A 26,567-nucleotide genomic window follows, 5' to 3' on the forward strand; every position below is an offset into this window, starting at 1 on the left:
CTGGGGAAATGACAGGTGCAGGTTCAGGAGTGTATCAAACAGATCCTGTGCAAGCTAGAGACATAATACTCACACGGGACTTCCCCCAATGCTCCTCTACATACCCTCCAAGTTATGTGCAGATTGGATTATGGGGTCCAAGGTATGGCCTCTCAAAGAAGATTTTGGAGGAAAGGTGAGGCACAGGTTCAAAAGTGTACAGAATAGACCTGCAAGTTTCTCACATCAAACACACACAGAACCTCACCCTGCCACCCACTCCACTACAGTCTCTGCAAGTTGGAAGCAAGTTACATTTCTGGGGTCCCAGTAAGGGACTCCCCAAAAAAACTCTCTCTAGTGCTCTCTCTGTAAAAGACAGCTACAATTACAGGAGTCCATGGAATGGCAAAAGCTAATAGAGTTTTGTCAAGAGAACAAGCTGATCATAGCAAACACTCTTTTCCAACAGCCTAATAGGCGACTATACACATGGACAACACCTGATGGGCAACACAGAAATCAGATTGGTTGTATACTCTGCAGTCAAAGATGGAGAAGCTCCTTACAGTCAACAAAAACAAGACCTGGAGCTGACTGTAGCTCATAATGAGATACTCATTGCAAAATTCAGGTTTAAACTGAAGAAAACTGGGGAAGCCATTATGCCATTTAGGTTTGACCTTGATCACATCCCTTATGAATACATAGTGGAAGTGAAGAATAGGTTTAAGGAACTAGAGTTGATAGACTCTAAATGGCGGCGGTGGAGCAGCGAAATGAGACTCTCGCAATTTTCTAAAACTCTATGCTTACCATTAACTTTTGGACTTTGATTTGACCCATTGCATTAATTTGGAGTGTGAGTACAGCTTATCAACAACTGCATGGATATAGCTTATTTCTTCATGAGCACGCTGGGACCTGACAAAAACGGCGAAAAAATGCTGCTGTGCTGGCCTGGTTGTGCCACGGAGGACTGGTGCAGCCGCGCGCTGTGTGGAAATTCACCCGAGCCTCTATGGGAGAGCGTTGGCCCCAGCTGGGTGTTGCTGAGTGCCGAGGAGGAGTCGGAGGTGGTGTGTGAGATACTAGGATCATTGCGGCGGCACGGAGCAACTTGCTTCAAAGATGAGATCTGCCGGACGAGCCCAAGCGACATCAGCTGCAGCTGCTGCTTGCAATCTTCCTTTTGTTGTTTCCTGACGGCACAGCCAAGAGACGCTGAGGGAATTACTGCCCCCAGATCTACCTGGACTGGCTTAGGAACTAAATGGTGGTTATCAGCTGTGAGATCCACGCTGGGCAACTGTGGAGGCTCAGCTGTCTGCCTGGTAGGGTCCGAAGTAGAAGAGAACTGCTGCTTTGAGATGAACTTATCCTGCACTGGCTGCACTTTAAGCAGGTTATTTTAGCACCTGACACTTTCATCTAGCACTTAAATGTTTTCTGGGTTGGATCCTATTGAGCCATTGGAATTTTGTTTTAACACTGATCGACTGTATTCCTGTTTGTAAGTTTTTAAACTTTTATGGTAAATTGATGGAGGGATATAATTAATTAGTGAAGTTAGATTTATTTAAATTGAACCTTATAAGTGCTACCATTTTGAATCAGTTTTTTAGCTAGTTAATTGGGTAGATTAAATTGGGGTGGATTGATTTATTTTGGGTTGATTTAGCGGTGGATATTGATTAAAATTTGGAATTAATTGGCAAAGTGTTGCAATTCAGTAGTAGGATTAATTTAATATAGAAATTTTAGATTAGGTTAGTTAATTAGTGGCTATTAGATAGCGTAATAGTTTTAAACTGATAAATGTATTATGGTTTTATATGTTTTATGGAATGGATTGTTTTTATGATACTGTAAGCCGCCCTGAGTCCGCTTGCGGAGAGGGCGGGATATAAATGCAAAGTGATAAATAAATAAATAAATAAATAAACTATTGGAATCAATTTGTTAAGAGTGAGTAGAGTGTTGTACAATGAACACATGCTAGCTGGACCATCTCAGCCCGATAGCACTGTGGGGGGAGGGTTATGTCTGGGTCAGGGATTCCGGTCATGTGGGGGCAGGGGAGATATGATGGTGGGATTAGGTCTCAGTGTTTTGGAAGAGGTCAGAGATGCAGGAATGCTCGGACCTCTTCCCACCTATGTCCCATCCCTCAGTATGTCAGTTGTGGGGCTAGGACAATTTACCCGGCTCCGACACTGATGTTGATTAATGCCAGGTCTATCAACAACAAGACCTATACTTTATGAGACTACTTCGTGAAGCAACGGATAGACCTGGCATGTGTAACTGAGACCTGGGTGCGGGAGGGCAAGACTGTCACTCTGAAACAACTTGCCCCACCTGGGTTCTCGGTCCTTCATCAGTCTTGGACGACCGGGTTGGGGGACGTTGCAATGCTCATTCATGAATTTTTCTCTTTCAGGGCACTCCCTGCCCCAAACATAGCTGGCATTGAATGTATCGGTTTGGTGTGGGAGGCTGAGGAGAGTTTGGCTATCTGGGTGGTGTACCGGCCGCCTAGCACATCCCAGAGAGCCTGCCTGCCCTGCTGGATGCTGTGTCAACCTGGGCGCTGGACTTCCCCAGGCTATTGGTCCTGGGGGATTTCAATGTCCATATTGATGACATGGCATCTTTGCATGTGCAGGACCTAGTGTCCTTCATGGAGACACTGGGATTCAGCCAGATTATATCGACCTCCACTCACCAGGCTGGTCACACGCTGGACTTGATCTTTGGGGCTGGGATAACACCTGATCTGATAGCTGTTGATATAGTTCAGATCCATGGTCAGATCATTATGCCCTGAAAGACTGACAGGACTTGCAGCCCTCCTCCTGCCTGGGCGGTGAACAGATTTATGCTTGCCCACAGAGCCAATTGGACCCAGAGCGGCTTCGAGAGGCTTTGTGGGATCCGATGCCCCCCTGGTGGGTCGTTAGATGAGCTAGTAGAGGACTGGTATTCCCGGTTCTCTGCGGCCACTGACGACATTGCCCCCCGGTGCCCTCTTTGTCGCCGTACTAAATCAGCTCCATGGTATAGCCTGGAGCTGAAGAGGATGAAGCGGCAATTTAGACAGCTAGAGCTAGTGTGGTGGAGGTCTCATAACTAAGAGTCTGGAACTTCTTAGAGAGTGTTTATGAAGACCTATGAGAAGGCAGTGAAGTCTGCTAAGAAGGAATTCTTTGCGGCCTCCATTGAGTCAGCGAATTTGTGCCCAGCCCAATTATCTAGGCTAATTCGTTCATTAACTACAGTGCCGACAGGCAATCTAAAAGCTAGGGAATTGGATATAGGCTGTGAGGCTTTGGCGACCTACTTTGCTGACAAGATCTTGACTCTCCGCCAGGCTCTTCCAGCCACAGTTGATACAGTATGGGAATTGGAAGCCCGTTGTCCATCCTCTGGACCCATGTTGGACCACTTCAGCTCTCTTCCTCGAGAAGATGTGGACAGGATCTTGGCTGCAGTGAAGCTGACCACTTGCTCATTGGATCCCTGTCCATCTTGGCTTCTTAAAGCAGGTGGTGAGGGTATCCAAGGTCCTTTAGCTGAGATTGTTAACTTGTCTCTCGAAACAGGGACTTTTCCAGCTAAACCTAAAGAGGCAGTGATTAGTCCGCTTTTAAAAAAGCCATCTTTGGACCCAATGGTCCTGGCCAATTACCGCCCAGTGTCAAATCTACCATTCCTGGGTAAGGTAATTGAGGAAGCGATGGAAGAGCAGTTCCAAGCTTTCCTGGAGGACACCTCTACCCTTGATCCCTTCCAGTCCTGCTTTCGTCCTGGCCATGGGATGAAGACTGCTTTGGTTGCTCTCACTGATGACCTTAGAAGGCATTTGGATCAAGGCGGGTCAGTGCTGCTATTACTGTTAGACCTTTCAGCAGCATTTCACACGGTCGATTACGATCTAATGACCCTTTGCCTTGCCAATATAGTTCAGGGTGAAGCCTTACAGTGGTTCTCCTCTTTTCTCCGTGATCGAGAACAAAGAGTGGCAATTGGCGAGCAGATCTCCCTGCAGCACTCACTCGAATGTGGTGTGCCGCAGGGAGCTATTCTCTCACCAATGATGTTTAACATCTATATGCGCCCCTTGCCCAGATTGCCCAAGGTTTGGGGCTGGGTTGTCATCAGTATGCAGATGATACCCAGCTCTATCTGCTGATGGACAGCCATGCAGAAGCCTCCCCGGAACATCTGACCAGGGCACTGGCTGGATGGTTGCAGTTAAGCCAGCTGGAGCTTAATCCAGCTAAGACGAAGGTCCTGTACCTGAGCCGCAGGGGGCTAAGATCAGACATCTGTCTCCCCACCCTGGATGGTGCCATCGCAGAAAGTGAGGAGTCTGGGTGTGACACTGGATGTCTCCCTTTCCATGGAGGCCCAGGTCACAGCAGTTGTGCAATCTGCATTTCAACATCTTTGGCAGGTCAAACAGCTAGCGTCCTATCTGACCCCCCATGACTTAGCTACAGCGATCCATGCAACGGTCACTTCCAGATTGGACTACTGTAACTCGCTTTATGCAGGCTTGCCCCTGAGGCTGATTCAGAAACTCCAACTGGTGCAAAATGCATCTGGACGGCTAGTAACTGGATTGCCTCTACAGGCAGGCAGTTGGCCAGGGTACACAGCACTGAGTACCGAATCCGCTTCAAGGTTTTGGTATTGACCTTTAAAGCCTTATGTGGCCTGGGACTGACATACTTGCGGGACTGCCTCTCCCCATACAAGCCCCAAAGACTGTTGCAATCGGCCAACCAATACCTTCTGGCCATCCTTGGCCCAAGGGACTTCTGGCTTGCCTCGACCAGGGCCAGGGCTTTTTCGGCCCTGTCCTGGTGGAATCAGCTCCCTGTGGAGATCCAGGCCTTACCGGATTTACTTCTGTTTCATAGGGCCTGCAAGATGGAGCTGTTTCGCCTTCGGTTGAGGCAGGCAGACATCCCTTCATTCTACTGCTTATACCATCTGTTATCCTCTCCCACAATGGGCTATAAAATTACAACGAGCCGGAATATCTGCTATCTGAAATATGTGCCTGCCCGCCTATGTATATTTTTTGTAGTTGTATTTTATTGGTATATTATTGAGTTATACTGTGTTTTAATTATTTTATTACAACTGTGATCCGCCCTGAGCCCGTATGGGAAAGGGCGGAATATAAATCGACCAAATAAATAAATAAAATAGAGGGCCTATAGAACTATGGACGGAGGTTCATGATATTGTACAGGAGGCAGTAATCAGCACCATCCCAAAGAAAAAGAAATGCAAGTAAGCAAAGTGTCTGTCTGATGAGGCTTTACAAATAGCTAAGGAAAGCGAAAGGCAAAGGTGAAAAGGAAAGATTCACCCAACTGAATGCAGATTTCCAGAAAACAGCAAGGAGATAAGGAGGCCTTCCTGAAGGAACAATACAAAGCAATAGAGAAAAATAATAGAACAGGAAGGACAAGTGATCTCTTTAAGAAAATTGGAGGAATCAAGAGAACGTTTTGTGCAAAGATGGCCATGATAGAGGACAAAAACGGTAGGGACCTAACAGAAGCAGAAGAGATTAGGAAGAGGTGGCAAGAATACAAAGAAGGATCTCAATGTCCTTGACAACTACGACAGTGAAATTGCTGACCTCGAGCCAGACACCTGGAGCATGAAGTCAAATGGGCCTTAGAAAGTATTACTAACAACAAAGCAAGTGAATATGATGGTATCCCAGTTGAACTATTTAGAGTCCTAAAAGATGATGCTGTTAAAATGATGCATTCATTATGTCAGCAAATCTGGAAAACACAGCAGTGGCCACAAGATTGGAAAAGGTCAATTTATATTCCAATCCCAACAAAGGGTAATGCCAAGGAATGTTCAAACTATCACACCATTACACTCATTTCACACCCCAGAAAAGTCATTATTAATATTTATTAATTTTTAAGGTTTTATCTGTTTTTAAATGTTTAATTCCTTACATGTTTAAATATTGTTTAATTTTTGTGTCGGATTTATTGTTGGAAGCCGCCCTGAGCCACTTGTGGGAAGGGCGGGATATAAATTCTAAATAAATAAATAAATAAATGTTAAAGATCCTTCAAGCTAGGCTTCAGCAGTATGTGAATTGGGAACTACCAGAAGTACAAGCTAGGTTTCAGAGAGGTAGAGGAACTAGAGATCAAATTGCCAACATTTGCTGATCAAGATTTCTCTTGCTCCCCATTCCAGATGTAGCACACATTCTCCCTGCTCCAATCCTACTCCTAGAGTACAGGAGACCCTCGCATGAGAAGGGAGTTAGAAATGTGTTATGGGAGGCAGGAATAATGTATACCCTTACAATGTTGTTGTAAGCATAAAAGTAAGACTACATGAAGCACAATAAGGTCTATAGGGGTGTTAAACTGATTTGGTACAAGGGCTAGATCTGACATAAATGGCACTTCGTCAGGCCAGGCCATGTGTGTCATAAAATGTAATGTCAGGAAGTAGATATATAATCATTATAAAAACACAGACAAACACAATTAAAGCTATTTTTTCTTAAAATACAAACATGCTTAAAACATTAACCATCTTGCAATGTTTGTTTGATAACTGACATCTCTTGCTCCGAATTACTACATCAAAATCCGGAAACAATTTCTGTGCTGCAGCAATTAAACCTGCTGGGCAATGAGCTCCCACTAAACTTCCTAAATTGCAATCAAGAAACATTCCAGGGCAAACACCATGGAGGGTCATGGCAAGATACCACAAGCAAGCTTGGACAAATGGAACAATTTTAAAACAAGTGCTGCTTCCTAAGATACCAGCCTAATAATTAATATTTGCAATATTAAATGCAGCTATAATAAATGCAGTTTCACATATAACAGAGTGTTACTAATTCAAGGAGATCCTTTTGGGCTTGTTTGTTTTTCATAACCTCAAATAAATAACCACACTATCCATTCAACCACACTTAAATGTAATTTAATGGCCAAAAAAATTATTCACTCCTATCTGTGATGCTCAGAGAACCAACTGCAGAGATACAGCACACCATTTTAAAAAGTACATGACTCAAAGAGGCACCAGAGTGAGCAGGGCCAGACGACTCTGTGGGCTGAACTCTTTCCTTTGCAAGCCTCCTTGGTGGGGAAGGGAAGAGGCCAGGGGACTGCTTTACTTGAACAGGCATGCAATTCAAAGAGACACCAGAATGACAGAGGGCCAGATGGCTCAGTTGACTGAGCTTCTGCCCTTGCAAAGCTGCTTGGTGGGGAGGGGAAGAGGCCAGGGCAGCTGCTCTACCCCAACAGGTACACAATTTAAAGAGACCATAGAACTACACTGAAGCCAGCCAGAATGGTTGAGTGAGTTTCTGCCGTTCCATCTGTTTGACGGGGAGGAGAGGAGCCCTCCCCCCGAGCCGCATTAAAGTCCTGGGCAGGCTGGATGCAGCCCACAGGCCGTATGTTTAACACCCCTGGTCTATATAAATGCCAAATATTTTTATTACTTTACTAACAAGATTGCTATTCATAGATTGCTTTAAAGTTCTGTAGCTTATAACCTTTTCCCAAGCAACAGAATGCATTGTTCAAGAATGTATTCCAAATATGTACCCACTTTTTCAACATTATTGCAGAACTACAATTTTTCTTTTGGCTTTGTTTCAGTACCTGGTCATGACTCTCTGCATATGTAATATATTTTTCTCCATGTCGCCTGTTTGTTAGTGTAAACACTATGTTGCCCATATTCCATTCTTCATCCTTAAACTCCTTCAGTAACTGGAAAACAAAATCAGTCTAAATTAGTTCTCGTTCTGTCACTGCATTTCTATTCATGCTCCCCCACATTAGAAAACTTACATTAATATTCTGTGACTTCCCAAAATTCTAAGTTCTAAAATGGTACAAGTAAATTTTTTGATTCACCAAATGGATTTCTTGTTTGAACTTTATATCATGACATTTTTACACCCATATTTTCTTCTCGTTTTGAAACATCTGCCAACTGCTGATTAATAACTAAGCATGTCAATGTCATTTAAATTGATTTTTCCCATACTTCTGAAAAACAGTGAGGGCTACTTGCCATTGTTGTAATGGTAGACTAAATGTGGCAATTTTGCTACTAAACCTTCCTGGTCCTTGTTATGGAATACTGCATAATCCTCTGATGATTGCATTGGCTCTAATTTAACCTTTAAAAAGGAGACTTCTTTAGGCAGAGTTTCACAGGGTATTTTACTATTTGGCATGCAGTGCAGGAAAAGCTTGCAGCAAGTTAAAATTTAATCATTATTGAAATAGGCTAATCTGCTATTAGTGTGACAACGAAAAGGCAGAGCTTTTTTTTTTTTTACTTCATATCACTAATTCAGGCAACAAACTAAGATCTACAGGACTAACTCGGCTTAATTTAATGTATTGAACTGGATCTTTACCACACTAAAGTTTGGTTGGAAAGTTCATTCCTGATTTATGAAGAAAAGTTGTGCTGATAACCTTCAAATCAAGTAAAGAATGGAAACAAAGAGTTTATATATGAGTATTCTCCTTTTCAGAAAACAGAACAAAAAAGTGTCACCAGCTAATCATCATCAGCACTTGTTAAATTTATATATCAGTGTTACATTCATGACAGTCCACATAAAAGGGTATCAAAAGGTACCTTATTGAAAAGTATAACAACCTTTCTGCATCACAGAGACTCTTCATTCTTGTTGACCCACAGACCTTTTGTCACTCTCTTTCCCACCCCTCCAAGCTGGATTTACAAATACCATGGAAAAACACAGGGGTTCAGGAGAAAGCCCACTACAAGCCATTACTAGAACTGATTCTTTGCACACACTTTCAGAAATGTACAAAATGCTCCTAGAAACATCGCATTAAAGAAAAAATCTGTCTTTAGGGAAGATAAGTTAAACTTATTTCAAAATAGCAGTCTGTGGAGGTCAGGAGTGTGATTGGCGCTCTGAAATAAAGCACATTCCTCAATGGTGGGTGGGGGAGTTATCTTGAATATGACAAATATTTAAAGTTGTGAGTGGACAACTGAGAAATACAGTATTTAGTTAGTTAGTTAGTTAGTTAGTTAGTTAGATTTTTAAACCACCCTTCCCTATGAAATGGGGCTCAGGGTAATGTAAAAGGTAAAGGTAATCCCCTGGGCAAGCACCAGTCGTTTCTGACTCTGGGGTGACCTTGCTTTCACAACATTTTCATGGCAGACTTTTTAATGGGGTGGTTTGCCATTGCCTTCCCCAGTCATTTACACTTTACCCCCAGCAAGCTCATCAGTACAAAACATATATCTAATAAAATCATAATTAAAACCCATAATATAAATACAACAGTTAAAAAAAAACCCCAATACCAGAAAGATGGCAATTGAAATCCCAAAATATGCTGCTGCCTTGTGGGGAAGAGGCAGGTGAAACAGGAATGCCAGTCAGATGGAAAACTATCACTGTCCTCAATCAAACATCTGGTGGAACATCTCTGACTTACTAGATATTGTTTTTTTATTAGTCTCATATTTTGACCATTTTGTTTAGGGATCTGTTTGCAATCACATAATTAATTTTAATGTAAAATTATGCTGGGAGTTTATTCTGATGTTTTTTTCCCCATATTGAAATTATTCACTCTATTAAGAAGGAAATTATTTAAAACATAATGATGAAAATAAGAAGAGTCCTGCTAGATCAAACCAGTGGTCCATTTGGTACAGCATTTTGTTTCACAATGGTCAGCCAGTTGCCCTAGAGGGCCAACAAATAGGGCATGGAGGCCAAGGTCTTCCCCAGTTCTTCAGTCCATGCTCTTAACAGCTGTTCAACCCTCTTGAACATCTTGTTTGTCCTCTTCTGTACTTTTTCCAATTCAACAATATTCTTTTTGAAATACAGTGACCAAAACTATACACAATATTCCAGAAGAGCCTCCCTCTATGGCTCTACGCAAGGGCATTTAAAACCTTTTTTCCCTCAATCCTTTCCCTAATAATCTGCAGCATGGAGTTTGCCTTTTTTCACTGCTGTCACATGCTGAATTGACAATTTCATGAAGATATGTACTACAACCCCCAAAATTTCTTACAATCTTGCTCTTTGTTCAGAACCCATCACCATACATTTAAAGTTAAAACTTTTTATAGTTTTTCTTTATCACTAAAAAACCAAATGCCTCAAATGCCATTAAACATTGCTTGGATTATTTTTCATCACTAGAGAGCAACATTAATAAATCTTACATGGAAGTATGTTTTAACTTTGCATAAACTACATAATTTCTAAATATACAATAGTTTGAATCCTGCCTAGATACCTGTGAGCCAAGGATGAGGGTGTTTTATTAGTAGTTACTCTGCCCTGCCAAAACATCTCCCAAATGCTGCTCCTGCGGTACAGAGAGCCCCCATGAATAGTTTAGGGGGGAATTAGAGGTCTTCCATGGAGGGGAGTAGTGAAAAATCACCCCTCTCCTTGTGCACATGGAAATCCAGAAAATGCATGCATGTTTGAGAGTGTAGAGGAATACCTTAGTTAAGTTTTGTTTGTAACCAGGTATCCCAATGCTGCCTGTGCCCGTGAATTACTGTGGTTTGTCCTATTTTTAAGTTCCTTTGGATCTTGTATTTCTTTTCTGTTATGCCAATAAAGGTTATGTCTGTCTGTCTTTCTTTAAGTTAAGAGTGCTATTAAAGAGTAATGATTGACAGAATTTAGTTGAAACAAGTTAATCAATGCATGAAATATATGAAATAGAATGGCAATTGCTACATATTATGCTGAGCTTTGGAGCAGGCATAAACAGCACATTTATTCCATCCAGTTCATTAGGATAGACCTCCCCCTTCTCTCTACCAGGACTCCTGGGACACAGAAAGCAGAGACATAGGGCTAGGGAGGCTGAGAAGTTTGCATTCTGGATGATGCCAGTTAACTGAGCATTCTGGTTAATCAGATGCTGGATAATAAAGCTTTTGCTATCTTTTCAATACAATTTTAAAAAAATGAACTCAGAAGAACATATGAAGTATTGCCAGCGTGTCCGCTCTCTAGCCTGGGATAGTCTTTTCCCATGAGTAGAGAAACACCCCCCCCCAAATACTCAGAGAGACTCGTAATCTCCACAGCAGTGTCCTCAGAAAAGCCAGGCTTGGCATTAATGATGGTTCTGCCAGGAATCAATACTGTACCTGAGAGAGAGAGATTCAGAGTGACAAACTGGTTGCAACAATCCTCTATGCTCCTTCGCGCCCCCCCCCTCCATTCTTTCCTCTCCTCTGGGGAACAAAGGATGGGCAATTGTTATAATCCATTCTATTGGGCTAAAAGGTTACCTATTGTGAGGACAAGGTACATAGACAAAAGATTATGCCTCTAACACATCTTCCATGGTATGACTGAAGTATGTTCTGTTACTAATGGTATTTTCTCACCCTAGCCATCACCTCAGGTGTGGATGCACCTATTCAACATAACCAGTTTCCTGGTTGCCATACTACAGTACTGCTAGTATATTCCTCCTGCTTGCAATCACTCTGATAATTATTTTATAATATTTGTCTAAATCTGCATTTTCCCTCTTCAGGCCAGGTTATAAAGAAAACCATTACCTAGGTAGCTCCACCCAGCTGTCACGCTATAAAATCTATTAGCACATCTATTACATTATGCCCTTCTTTTTGTCTGACACCTGGGAGAACACACAGACCTTGCTTTTGTCACGTTAGTCCATCTGCATTAACATAACTTCAGGAAACAAATATACCCCATGTTTGCCATGTGTTCTGCTGACCACTCACAAAGCAAAGTAAGCAGAAGCAACTGTGTAGCACTAAACAACTATAATTGTAATAAGTATTATATACAACAAGCATAAGGATACATAATTCTGGGGATATAATCTTCAGACCAAAACAGTGTTTCAACCAAGTCACTTAAGACTTTGCAGTTTCACACCAGTTTTCAAATGGCCAATATTTGGTGCCAGAAATAATAAACTTAATATTTAGAAGCAATCTTCGAAACCCAAGGAACCATTTTTGGCACTCCCACCTTTCTCAACCAAAGGCTTTTTCCCGCAAATCAATGCGTTCTGGCTCTGCTTGCCAAAATATTAGCAATATGCTTATTAAATGGTGCACCAGTCCAACATTTTCAGGATAAACATTCCACACTTTTTCGGCTGGTTATGTCCCTCCACCTTCAGGATACAAATATACACCATTTTTGCCAGGTTCTTGTGTTCTGCTGACCACTCACAAAGCAGCACATCTGTTCCACATCAGGTCTTCCCGTGTATAGCGCTGGTTGTTCTACACACACCCCTTCCTTTTGTCCACCATTCTCCAAAATCCAGTATAATATGTCTCCTACCTCTATCTCACCCATTCCTCTCTTTGTTTCTATATGTTGTGTAGAAGCCACCAAGAGGGACTACTTGGGACTATCTCCATAAACATAAATCCTGTTATACCCCACCTCTTGCTCTGCCTCTGCCTTTTGAAGCTATTTCCTCAAATAAAGATTGAAGGCAAATATTTGTAATTCTGTCAGGGGTAACAGAAGTTCTGACCTGAATCCATTTGTCAGGTATGGCCATGGCTAGCCGGTAATCAAATCCACCTCCTCCTTCCATAACTGGACAAGCAAGAGCTGGCATTCCAGAAACATCCTTGAAAAATAATGCAAAACAGACAAAATTATTATTCAACAAGAGTTAACAAAACTGCATCCTGAAAGTAAGAAAGCTTCCAAGCGTAGATGGAGGGGGGAGAGTAACAGTAATAGATACTAGGTAGATCTGGACACAAATTCCATCATAGCTGCAAAGATTACTGCTTGATTTTAGGTTAGTCACTACCTATCATAATCTTCCTCACAGGATTGTTATGGGAACAAAATGGTGAGGGAAAAGGGCACATAACACCACCCTGAACTCCTTGGAGGAAATACAGAATAAAAAATATAATAAAATATCATTTAACAGATACCCTCAGAAGATTTAGCTGAATGAAACTATCAAGGTGGAGAATAGCAGGAAAGGCAGACCTGAAGGCATGTGTGTCAAAGATCATTTGTGGCTTTGTAAGTGATAATCCTTTTAATTGATCCTCATAAGTGATTGGCAACCAAGGGAGTGACTGGATAATGGGTGTGACATGCATATTAAACCTAGCACCCCATAGTAACCAGATTCTAATATGTTTCTCTTCCCTGTGTGTAGGAAGAAAGTACTGAGAGTTGGAGAATATTCAGAATATTTCAGGGGGAAATTCTGTTATTTAATTTTATCAGACAGGTCCTTATGGAACAGGACTACACATTAATCCTACTCTAGACAAAAGCATACTCCTATCCGGTGGCGCCACTCATTCCATTATCATTATATGCAAGCTCAAATTCACGCTAGCCATTTGTAATTTAGAATGATATCAATAGTTCCTCCCTCCCAATTTCTTCCCATCTTGAGCATGTGGATCAATTCCACATTTTGTATAGAAAGTCCCACTAGACAGAAAAATGATGCATTGAAATTGAAGTAGTTTTCAATTTAAGTAGAATAAATTGAAGGCACATCTCGTAAAAAAAAAACACTTAAATCAGGTAATGCAAACAGGCTTGACTCTGTTTCACTGGTAGGAATACTGATAACCATGCACTGGCTTCTTGATGATGAACTAATTTTACTTGAAATAAACCCCAAAATCAATAAGACAATTTTAAGTTTAATACATCCCACAATTACCTCATTTAATCAGATTCTGTTTTAAGTACTTGATGTTACTGAGATCTTGCCAGTATGTTTTTTAAAAGGAGTGGACCACATTAAATTAATAAATGCAATAAGGGAAGCTTGAGTTCACTTATGACTGGAAACTGAGGACCTATATCACAAGCTTTCAAGTGGGGAGGGGGCTTTAAACTTTACACCATGCTGTAGGAGCAGGGCTGGGAATTTTGGTGGGGTTTTTGTGTGTGTGTGGTAGAACTCACTAGTACTGTGTATTGGTGCCTTTTTTTGGTGTGGGGAGAACTCTTCCAAGTCCTGAAGCAAAAATTGTTAAAGATATATCAGTTCCAGCACCATTATATATATAAAAAAGCACCGAGGAGGATTCACTACACTAAGCCTTTGATCCTTTCGCCCCATTTTTACACATTCATGATATCCAAGTTTTATATAAACTAAGGACACCATTACTTAGAAATAATAAGGGAAAGAAATGAAAAGCCTTGAGAGAATTCTTTGCTTGAAACTGCGTGTTACATGACTAAGAATTTTGCTGAAGGTTAGCACTTTGGAATTCACAGTTCTTTATGACAACAATATTCCTTTGCACCTCAAAACATTTCTGATTAACTCCATCTCATTTTATTGATAAATGCTATCTATAATACTAAACATTTCAGTGAATTCTGATAATAAGTAGGACAAACATTTAACACTCAATTTATCACAAGTTACACTTTTCAGTGATGCATATATCATGAAGTAGAAGAAGAAGAATTGCAGATTTATACCCCACCCTTCTCCCTGAATCAGAAACTCAGGGCGGCTTACAATCTCCTTTATCTTCTCCCCCCACAACAGACACCCTGTGAGGTGGGTGGGGCTGCGAGGGCTCTCACAGTAGCTGCCCTTTCAAGGACAACCTCTGTGATAGCTATGGCTAACCCAAGGCCATTCCAGCAGCTGCAAGTGGAGGAGTGGGGAATCAAATCCAGTTCTCCCAGATAAGAGTCTGCACACTTAACCACTACACCAAACTGGCTCAAACATGGCATAATTGCTTTAGAAATATTAATTGTAAGCTTTCAACACCTTGAATAACTAGTGCACATTTGCAAATCAAAAACAATGCAAACTTATTGTAACACAGTATTAACTAATGATCATAGCACATTTTAAATGTATCTTCATTTTCTAAATTTAACATTTTTAAAAAAAGAAAGTTCTGTCTCTCACTATTCAAGTAATATTAGTGGATACAGGTAATATCTGTATCATACTAATTATAATACTGACAAAGGTCCCAACAAAATGAATGATAATGGTTTATTAAAAGCAACCTAATTTTAAATAATCTATATACTAAAAAGGTATACAGTCCTGCCCTGCTAATAACATTTAAGTCTGCATTAGTTAAATTTAAACTTGTATTTAACTTTTTAACTGAGATTTAAAACTAAAATATTTAATAACGGTTAGACTGCACACAAGGATAAGTAAAGATAAATTCATATAATCATAACTGATTAAGTTAACCTTTCAAATAACTGAACAACTAAAATATAAGAATGTAAATGTACTCTAAAATTACCTCAGCTATCGTTATACATTCTGGATGTAAGAGATGCATCATGTGATTTGCCATCATTAGATATGCCAAAGCATCTTCATCAACCTGCATACCAAAATATTCATTGTAATCTCCGCTAAAACCTACACCTGGAAATAAAAAAATGCAAGAAGTCAAGGAAAATATAGCAAGTCAAGATAGAGGCATTTACCCTACATCTCCAAAACAAATTATCAACAAATTAAAGAATTATTATGCCACTGCATTATGATATTACAATTTGGACAAAACAAATTATATTTACCTATTCCGTGATGGTGATATAGCATTGATGAAATACCATCAAATCGAAAGCCATCAAAGCCGTATTCTTCTATCCACCACCTTAAGTTAGAGAGAAGAAATCGCAGAACTTCCCAGCTGAAATATTAATAGCATATCATCAGTATTAAATCATATTCTGACAAATAGAGCCAAATAAGTCCCCTTTTCCATTATGTGCTAATCCCTTTTGTACCCTGGTAGCTTGGAGAGAAAGTCAGAAATGAACAACCAGGGCCCCTGGAACACTTGGAGGGAAGGGAGGAATGGAGGTAAAACACTCTTTAATGAAGTTAGATGAGGCTTAAAGATTCCTTAAGCAGAATAGGGATCTTTCTCTGGCTCCAGTCGCTTGAGGTAAAAGTGGACTCATGAGATAGCCTTCTGCAGGACACACTTGTAGTCAGATCTCATATGTAGTCTTCCTAGGTGACTGGAAAGCTAGTGGATGATTGAAAGCTATTAGGCAGGCTGTGTTTTAAAAGAGGAGCAGTAATCATCTGAAAGGTTAAGAACCCTGATGGAAAGTTGGCATTTCCTGGCTAACTCCTCACTCTTCAAAATTATTTTTTTTGAAAAATTATATATGCTTACATACATATCAGTTTAGTCCTGAATATCCCCAGTTTATTTTCCACTCCCACTGGAAATAAATATGTTTCTTGTTGTGTTCACTCTCATTTCTCCTTCTTGATACTAAGGGCAGAAAATGTCATACTTGGGTTTAATAAGGCAGAGGAAACGGTACCTCAGAAACACCATCATAATTTACAACTGGATTGACTAGCAGTAAATGGGATCAAATACTGGCAGGTCAGTAACTAAACAATGTTTTGGCCTCTTTCAAAATTATACTTGGTGTTGTGATGGGGAAATGTAGTGTGGGGGAGGCAATCCCCAGTTAAATCCCAAAATCAATATGCACTGTGATCATGAGTAAAGTGGCAGTATGCTATGTGAGGGTTTTCATGCCAAAATGTTTTAGTGCCTGCTTCTGCCACCTCAAACTATCAAAACATACAATCTACCTAACATCTTCTACAGCGATATGCACCACATTTGTTTTCTAACTGGTACCACCACCTTGGTGACACCTTTTGGTAGATGAACAGCAGTGAGTAGGTCTCTATGAGATGAGATGAACGGCAGAACATGTAGCTCTATCTTAAGAAAATAAAGACATATAAATGAGAATATTTTATGCCTTCCTCCATTTGTAGAATATATTCTCCCTCTGTTTTATTCTATATTTTGCATTTGCTGGGTTTTGGTAGCTATATTGGTATGAACTCCGAGTGAATGTAGAAGCTACATTCACAACAACATTTGAAGCTCAGGACTCTTTTAGGAGTTACCAGCTTTTCATTATTTTATTACACAGATAAATTTTGATGTTCTACACTTGGTTTTTCTTTTAAAATGTAAATACACAAAAATCATTGTCTGGTGTATATTCCATTACAGATGAAACTATAAAAAGCAACAGGAATTCAAAAAAAAAATGTAAGGTACACTAACAGTGCAATTCTAAGGGGGGGCTGAAAGTGCTTTGGAAGCCAACTAACTGTTACACCGTTGTGTGAGTTGTGCCATTCTAACTCCCTCTACGCTGGCGCAAATGGGAGGCTGCTACGGCGCTGCACAAGGGGGTGGCCCCACGGGCGTGACCGACGTTAGTCGGCTTCCTAAGACCTTTCAGCCTGGAAACGTCCCCCGCAAGAGGCACGAAGTTACGACAACAAAAATGCTGGTGTATCCCATAGAGACCCATGGATCCCAAAAATAAAGTTTGCTGTCGCTCTTGGTATGATCTCTAAATCCCTTTGGGAGCTGACTAAATGGCACACCAAAACCCCCCGCCCTTGGCGGGATGAGCTCCCTCTGCAACACCCAATCACATCCCCCCTACAAAGCCTTCTGCCATGGCTCACACAACTCTTTAGGTAGGGTAGGGAACACAGCACAGGACTCTGCCGGGAGCTCCCTGACACGTGGACTTAGAGGACCAGGACACTTTGGTGATGGACACTGCACAGCAAGGACACTTAGACAGTACAGGGCAAGCTCTCTGACCTCCGAGGAGATCAAGGTCTCTCCCCTGGGACTAACCGCTCTCATTTCAAGGTCTCAACAGGTACCTGGCCTCTGGAGGCTCAGCGTACAAGGGCGGTTGCCTATGGCTGGGTAAGTGCAACTGTGCACCTCCAATTTCCTCCTCCTCCCTTCGCTTGAGGCCAGGTGGTGTGACAGCGTCTCTGGCTCTTGAACCAGGCAGTGGGCTCAGGTAGTGGGTAGTTGCACCCCCCCCCCCCCCGCGTGCTGCTGCTGGCCCCCTTCCCTTGGTTTGTCCTCTGCCTTGTTCCCACCCCTGCTTTTAAACAATTTATTGATAACATATGGTTACAATTTTTAATTATATCCTTTCTATCTCTAACCCATATGTTATTTTCGATCCCCCCTCCCTCCATTACTAGACTTCCCCCGGAGTTATATATTTAAGTTCAATTATAAAGGTACCCCTAGCCAATCAAAGTTCCATTGCACTCAGTTCCAGCACAATAAAGTCTGAGCTGCGCCCTACTTTGTCTCTCCTGCTTGGCATCTGCTGCACATTCCTTGTGCCCCTTCCCTCTGCCAGTGGACTCCCCAAGGGAATGTCCTGGAGGTCGGGCTCGCTTGTTTCCTGGGGAGGGGGCAAACCTATGAACCACCTCTGGGAGAGGTGCACAACTGAACAGAAAAAAAAATCCCAGAAAATACCTTATCGGTATTTTTTGGATATCACTTAAGCCAAATACAGATTAAAGATCTGTACTTGGCTACCAGGATAGCTAAGCCTAGAAAAAGAAAATAAATGCTTTTGTTTGGGTGTGTTCAGCTATACCAAGCCAGTTCTCAGCTCCACATCACCCCAGCTGATCCACAGCATGACTTGCAAAGGCATTTAAAGGGGATATGTTCCCTTTAAATGCCTTTTGCAAATGGCACAGCTGGAGTGAACTCTGCTTGGGACTCCATTTGTGTGGTGCCACTTGGAAAAGACATTTAAATGCCTTTTGTAACTGGTGCTGCATGAATGGAGTCGAAAGCAGCACGTTCTGGGCAAATGGAGTCCCAAGCGATGAGTTCTGGGTGAACTCACCGCTTCAGAATCATTTGTGTGGCACTGCAGGAATGGAATACCAAGTGGTGAGAAGGTGTTTAAACACTTTCTCCAAGCAGTGAGTTCCAGGTGCTGTTGCCGGTGGTGGTTCCCCTAGCTGTCACCCATGGTGAACTTTGGCTCCCTGCAGCAAGGGCCACCTGTTGCCCCTGCACCACCGCCACCACTGCAGTTTAAACCATTTTGCAGGAGAAACTGGCCTCAGGATTTGCTGTGCCACAGCTAGCAGATTGCTCCCTGTAGTACAGCAGCTTCCAGGGCTGACTTCTCCTGCAGTCCAGTTCAAACTGGGCTGCACAAGAAGCAAGCCCCAAGCTGAGCTGGCAGCAACAGTCTGCTTCCCCTGGTAGACCTGACCCTTGTGCTAACTTCTGCAGTCCCTTTAAACTTTAAAGGAACTGCGGTAGAAGTCCAACTAACAGCAGAGGTTTTGCATCTCTGCTGTTTTTTGATCTACTGGTAATTCCCAAATATATTTGAGAGTTTCTTTTCAGTTTTCCTGAGAAAACTGTGATAGATTTGGGATGCCAAAATACACCTGAAAATATCAATAAGGTATTTTCCAAGTAGATTTTCCACTTGGTTTGATCTGAATACACACCCCTAATTGCTACTTTAAAACCTTCTGATATTAAACACATTTGTTTTATGAAGGACAGTCAACAGATCTGTATTTATAGCTTTATTTTATTTTTCATAGTGTTGAATAACATGACACTCTCTGCTAGGATCACATTATAAGTAATCTAACATATGATTTGATTTTGATATACAAAATGACAAGAGGCAGTGGCCAATAAGCAAACCAACCATTTCTCTTTCATTAAGCAGCCCCTAAGTTCCAATGAATTTTAGCCAGTTCATTAAAGTTTGATCATCATGTTATTAAATTACTAGAGAGGTGTAGTTCTTGCTTGTCCCTCTAATATATTTTCCTCCTGTAGTGTCCGAATATAGGAAATCATATTATCCCACTCAGTGACACAATTGGTACAAATTAATTTTACACGTTGAATTAAATGAGAAAAGCAGATAAACAATAAGGACTGAATCAAGACTATGTTTGCCAAATTTTCTTCCAGGTTTGAAAGCAGAGTCAATGTGTCTTGTAATATTTTTCTGCCCCCCACCCAATGCTGGGGGTTCAAAATTTTATTCAACTGATACCCCAACTTTTCTTTTTTAGATAAACCAGAAAAAATATGTTAAATGGAAAGTAAGGCAAATTTTCAGAATGGGAGACTAATATGTAAATGGAACCCCCCTCCCCACCACACATACACTTTACTGTAATACAACTAAAAGAAAAGCTGCAAGGATATTTAACAAATTGGATTCTTCTTTATAATATAGTAAGGGCAACTCCTACAGTAAGGGCAACTAATACTAGAAAGATAATGAAATTTGAACAAATCTTAATGCAACACATGAATTGTGCAAAGGGAATGATCTCTAAAATATATTCTTATTTAAGCAGATACAAATATGTCAAATTATCTGAAAATAATATGGAAAAATGATACTGGGATAAAAATAGAACAAAATTATGGAATAAGTCATGGATGACTCAAACAAGGAAAACAGTATTGATATTGAGAGAACTGTCAGAAACTATTGCATCAGTGATATATTACTCCAGAACACTTTGCAAGAATAAGTAACACAAATAATAAAAAATGTTGAAGAAACTGTAATCAACAAGGCAACTATATTAACATGTAAAGGTCATGCCCTATAGTGTTGCAGTTTGGGGACAAAAGATTTTTGGAAATGGGAAACATCACTCATCAAATTATTTATGCCACACCAGCATTGGATCTGTTAACAATCTGGGAGAGGGAGGGTGAAATTTAAAGGATTCCTAGTATTTATGTTGATGGCAGCCCATATGATAATAGCAAAAAGCTGGCAATCTGCAGAATTTTTAACATTATATTTTTGGTTTCTTGAGATACGGCAAGCAGCCATGGCAGAAAAACTGATATATGAACTTGGAGTAATCAAAAGTAAAACCAAAAAGTCAGACTTTTTCAAAAGATGGCATGTTTTTATGGGCTTTTTTTGTAGCAGGAACTCCTTTGCATATCAGGCCACATCCCCTATATAGCCAATCACCCTGGAGTTTACAGTAGACCCCATGCTAAGAGCCCTGTAAACTCTTGAGAGGATTGGCTACATCAGCGGTGTAGGGCCTAATTTGCAAAGGAATTCCTGCTACAAAAAAGCTTTTTTATCTTACATACAAATCAAAGAGGCACTCAATATTTATCAAAGCCCTGCCTCAAATTATTGAGGGAGGGAGTTATTATGAAGTACAGAAATAATAATTCATAGGAAAATAACAGTCCTCGTCCATCAATATTTTCTTTGTCTCTCATAGATATACCCGCAAGATAAGTTTCCAAAATGTGCTGAATATTAAGCCCTTTGTCAATACTTTGATTCAACAATCAATCTTTGTATTCTATGTATTTTTTATTACTTTGTCCTTAATTCCTATGTTTGCTTTTGTCTTGTTTGTAGAGTGGTGATTATTCTTGGTCCCCCCCCCCCTTTTTAAATCTAGGTTAAAACTAATAAAATATTTATTTATTTATTTTAAAAACTCCAACATTATCTATTATGAAGGCGACATTTTTATGCTATTATTTTAATGAGTAAACTTCCACAGAAAGACATGGAGGGGAGGGGGAGAAACCTAACTTCCACAAATAAATAAATAAATAAATAAATAAATAAATAAATAAATAAATAAATAAATAAATAAAAAGTACCTTACTGGATCATTGCAGGTCAGACAACTGCTAAATTCCTAAAGAATTTTTTATTTTATCTCAGGAAGGCTATGTAACAGCAGGGAAGCTATTGATACATACATACATATATACATGCATAAATACATACACACACACATATTCTGAACAGCTGAAGAATTAGAATTCAAAAGTTTATTTCAAATTTCAAGACACAGTCAAAGAAAAACAAGACTTTTTAAAAAAAATTAATTCTGAGTTAAATTTCTGATTTGTTAGATTCTCTCCACCCCAAAATTGGAAATCTCCAGATACTAATTTAGATTCAGACACTGTGGTTAAGGCACTCTTCAAATATGAATGAAGGGCTTTGCTTTTCAAGCACAGTTTTGTTCTTTTGTGGATATTAAAAATGAAATACATTTAGTAGAAGTTAAAAAGATCTATTGACTTGAGAGACAGTCTTTTGAACAGCTTGGTAAGACTGTATATCTTAATAATGATTTAAGATTGATTCAGAGATACATTGGAAGGTGAACAGAATAGAAAAGTAGCCTAGCCCAAAGGTTTCCCTCTTGTAAGAAAAAGCATTTTTTGCATTTGAAGCTCAAGTCAACAAAAATTGGCTCAGGCACTTGTGATAAACAAATACAAAGCTATCTTCATTTGTACATTTGCAGCCATAAAATTAAACAATTCCCCTGTTGAACAACTTCAACAGTTCTGATTTAAGTGTCCCTGCTCAGATAAGAAACATATTTTGTCTATAGGTAATTATTAACTTTAAATAAGATAAGATTAGGACCAAGCCAAAATGCTCCCATTTGCTTCCTTGTTTACAGCCTGCATATGAAACGGGGTGGCATTTTTCAGGTGGAAGGGCAGGACAGGCAAAATATATACTAGGGGATAGCAGTGTGCTTTCTACCACTGTTATGCACTATCATCTCTTCTTTACTTGAGCCAAAAATGTAAGAGTAGAAGCAGAAAGCACTGACTTCACCCATGACAATACCACACATCCAGCTAGATTTGTTTCTACTTCCTCCTAAGTGTGTGCGTGTGCATGTTTTAAATCAAGAAGGGAAGAAAATTATAGGCTCCATCCCTGTGATTGGGAATATTTGTTTGTGTGTACAGTTGCATATGTACAGATACTGTACAGATGTGCATTGCACATTGCAGAGGTGGGACTAGTACATTTGTTCAAAAGTAGTGGGGTCACACAAGTTTTTCCTTCTATTTCACCTTGATGCATGTCAGCCATGTACCAATATGTTGGGAAGACCTGGTTGAAGCTTCAAATGAGGCCTTATCTTCATACGTCTCAAGCATTTGATGAGGTGGGCTCTTATCCATGCAAGCTCCTGGCAATAATAAGCATATTAGTATTAGACTGTTATTTTCACTGTACCTGTGGTACCACAGAATAGAGTGAAGACCTACTTAGCCAGGAATATGGCAGCCAATTCTCTAGGCTACAGAGATCAGTTTCCTTGGAGAAAATGGTTGCCTTGGAAGGTGAGCTCTATGGTATTATACCATGCTGAGGTCCCTTCCCTCCCCAAACATTCTTTCCCAGGCTGCACCCCGCAAATGTCCTAGAATTTCCTAACCCAGAGCTAGTAACCCTAACATCTCTGAAAGGTGTCTTGTTACATTATTGGTCAGAGTTAGGCAGACAGACACTGGGCAGGAAGAATGCTAAGTAAGGTGGTTGGAGTAGAAATAGGTTAGTCTTTTTGATAGTATTTTTTTTATTTTAAATAAGCAATACAAACATTGAGAAAGGTAAGATAAGATAGAAATATCATATAGTTTCATTTATACAAGGAGAATGAGAGAAGAAGGGAAGGAGACTGAGATATGGAAATGCTTGCTCTCCTTCCAGCCTACATCCCATCCCGATAGTAGCAGGCAGTGGGGCCAAAAGAGATTATTCACCACCGTCCCTGGTGCTGTGCAATGCCAGGTCCATTAATAATAAGACCACAGTCCTACGAGACTTCCTGCTTCAGCAGACAATGGACCTGGCTTGCATGACCAAGACCTGGGTGCGAGATGAAGAGACAGTAACTCTCTCTCAAATGGTTCCACCTGGGTACTCGGTCCTTCACCAGTCATGGACTAGCGGGGGGGGGGGAGGGGTGGCGTTACTTATATGGGAGGCTTACTCCTTCCGGGTACTCCTGCCATTAATGATCACCAGCATAGAGTGTACTGGCCTGTTATGGGATGTGGGGGAGAGGTTGGCTATCTGGCTGGTGTACCGACTGCCTAACGCATCAGCCAGTGCCTTAACCTCCCTGATGGAGGCCGTAGCAGGCTGGGCGTTGGAGTACCCGTGGCTTCTAGTCCTGGGTGACTTCAATGTCCACGCCGATGATGCAAACTCCATACATGTGACAGACCTGGTGTCATCCATGGCAACACTGGGGCTCTCCTAGTATGTAGCAACTACTACCCATTGGGCCGGGCACATGTTGGACCTGATATTTGCGGCGGGAGTTACAGTGGACCGGATCTCTGCCAAGGCATGCCATAATTGGACCACTATGCCCTGAAGGCCCGTATAGCCGTGCCACCACTACCCTGTTTAGGCAGTGAGCGTATTTTGGCTCGTCCACGGAACCTGATGGACCCCATGCAGTTTCAGATGGCTCTGCGGAATCCTTGGCCCCCTGGTGACTCGTTGGATGAACTAGCAGAGATGTGGCACCAACAACTCTCTGCAGCCATTGACGAGATTGCACCCCGGTGCTCTCTTTGCTGCCCCTCATGGCTTGCACAGTGGTATACCCCAGAACTGATGAAACAGCAGCTTAGACGGCTAGAGAGGCGATGACGGCGTGTCCGTGACGAGGTGACAAGAACATCTTACAGGCTGTTTATAAAGTCCTATGAGATGGCACCTAGGGCTGCAAGGAAGACTTACTTTGCAAACCAGATTGCATCTGCAAATTCCTGCCCTGCCCAATTATTTAGCACAATTCAGACACCTACAAATTTGCCACAGAACAAAATGATAGGGAACTGGAAATTGGCTGTGAGGCTTTTGTAAATTTTTTTGCAGATAAAGTCCTGTTGCTCCGCCACAACCTCCCCGCCAATTTTAATACAGTAAGCAAACCCAAGGCTCCAATTGTGTCTTCGGATTTGAACTTGGATCACTTCACTCCATTCAGCTTGGGGGAAGTTGACAAGGTCCTTTGCACTGTACATCCCACTACCTGCAACCTGGACCCGTGTCCATCTTGACTGATACATGCTTGCCGGTCGGAACTTCGAGCCCTATTGCAGGAGATTATCAACAGATCCTTGAGTGAAGGAAACTTCCCCATGCCCCTTAAGAAGGCAGTGGTTCACCCTCTCCTTAAAAAACCATCTTTGGACCTGGCCACATTGGCAAACTATCGGCCGGTGTCGAACTTGCTCTTTTTGGGTAAAGTTATTGAGAGGGCAGTGGCAGTACAGTTATGTGAGGAAAAGCCCCCTTTCCGAACATTGTAGTCACCAGTATGGTTGCCAGGGCGCCTGGAGAAGTGAGCTCACACACATCCGGCCAGAGAGTGTGGGCAAACCAATCCAGGAACGTAAGGGACTTATGTGCACAAGCAGCCACAAGTTATACAGACACTCTAAACCGGTACAGAGTGCCTGCTAACACAATGGACATCTTCCCGTCGCCGCGTATGCCAGCCATGGAGCGGAAGAGACTGCGCCGCCAAGGAGCTATCCAGGCAAACGGATACGAAGCGCTGAACATGGAATCCACCATGTAAAGCTAACACCACACGTAGCCATCTTCCCACCAGGCTTGACTTCATTCCATTGTAGTAGAAGGCTCATGTACACACCAGATGTCACCTTTGGCCTGCAAGCAACCCACCTACCCAATGAATGGACCATCAACTCAACTGTCATTTCCTTTGTCCAGCGGAACCCTGGACAAAGACTCATACCCAGAAGAAGACAGAAAAAGAGGAAGACCATCTCCTGCCAGAGCCAAGTATTTTGTCTAATCTGGGTGATACCTAGACTAATATTTGATTCCCTATTGTCACCTTTTTAGATAAGCCCATCTAATCTTAAATGCTCCCCACCCAGTAATCACTTCTATTCTTCTTCCCAACTGTCACTTTGGAGCCTCCCCCAGGTCCGTTTCAACCTGAAAGTTTACTCAGGTACTCCTGGACCAAGCTTGTTCATTGGTCAGTCATAGGCACCCAATTAGGTGCCAGCAATTAACTTGCCATTGGCTACTGCAGTAGTCCAACCCTTATGGTCATTGCAGAGCCTCCCCTTTCTCCTCCCTCATACCTCCCATACCCTGAGGGTCTCCCATACCCTAAGGGTCTATTTAACCTCTGACCCAACTCCACTCATGTGTGCTCCTATCAGTATCCCACCTTCCACTGCATAGATCCATCTCCGATTCCTGATCAGTTTCGGGTCTCTTACCCACTCCCTCACTCGTCGCCAATTGGAGCCTTCCTCGAAGACTATGATAGGTAAATATTACCCTGTGTGTCTACCCTTTATGTTCCCCTATCCATCTATCTATATTTCCTAGGACTGTATGTGTGATTGTATGTGTATTTTTATCTTGTATGGAAGACTATATTTTTCTTAATAAATTATAATTGGTTTTACTAAATTAGAGTCCCCATTATTTTAGAATCACTCTCTGGTTGGTTAATCTTGTATACATTGGGAAAAGATCCTGAGTGAGCCAGGTGCCCATCTGACTAATTCCCCAACCTCGTTTTGAGGGCATTTCGGCTTACAGTTACAGGGGTTCTTGTATGACGCTTCCATATTGGACTCATTTCAGTCTGGCTTTCAGCTGGGTCACGGGACGGAGACGGTACTGGTTGTCCTCATGGATGATCTCGAGACATCTGGATTGGGGCGGCTCAGCAGTGCTGCTGCTATTAGACCTGTTGGCTGCATTTGATACAGTCAACCACCAGCTACTGTTTCGCTGTCTTGCTGACGTGGGGATTTGGGGGTCTGCCCTT

At 41.6% G+C, this 26,567-nt stretch overlaps 1 protein-coding gene across 2 annotated transcripts in view; it reads right to left on the reverse strand.

Annotated features, from left to right (window-relative positions):
* The window catches only part of GBE1 (1,4-alpha-glucan branching enzyme 1), a 349,834-nt gene that overhangs the window by 146,938 nt on the left and 176,329 nt on the right, over positions 1 to 26,567 (reverse strand). For both annotated transcript variants that reach the window (XM_060234428.1, XM_060234427.1), the window contains exons 8-11: positions 15,614 to 15,729; positions 15,331 to 15,458; positions 12,582 to 12,680; positions 7,668 to 7,778 (exon numbers count right to left, since the gene is read on the reverse strand). In XM_060234428.1, the coding sequence (XP_060090411.1) occupies positions 7,668 to 7,778; positions 12,582 to 12,680; positions 15,331 to 15,458; positions 15,614 to 15,729 (454 nt within the window). The remainder of the gene's footprint in view (positions 1 to 7,667; positions 7,779 to 12,581; positions 12,681 to 15,330; positions 15,459 to 15,613; positions 15,730 to 26,567) is intronic.

The sequence above is a fragment of the Heteronotia binoei genome, chromosome 3 (genome assembly GCF_032191835.1).
Source record: "Heteronotia binoei isolate CCM8104 ecotype False Entrance Well chromosome 3, APGP_CSIRO_Hbin_v1, whole genome shotgun sequence".
Lineage (NCBI taxonomy): Eukaryota > Metazoa > Chordata > Lepidosauria > Squamata > Gekkonidae > Heteronotia > Heteronotia binoei.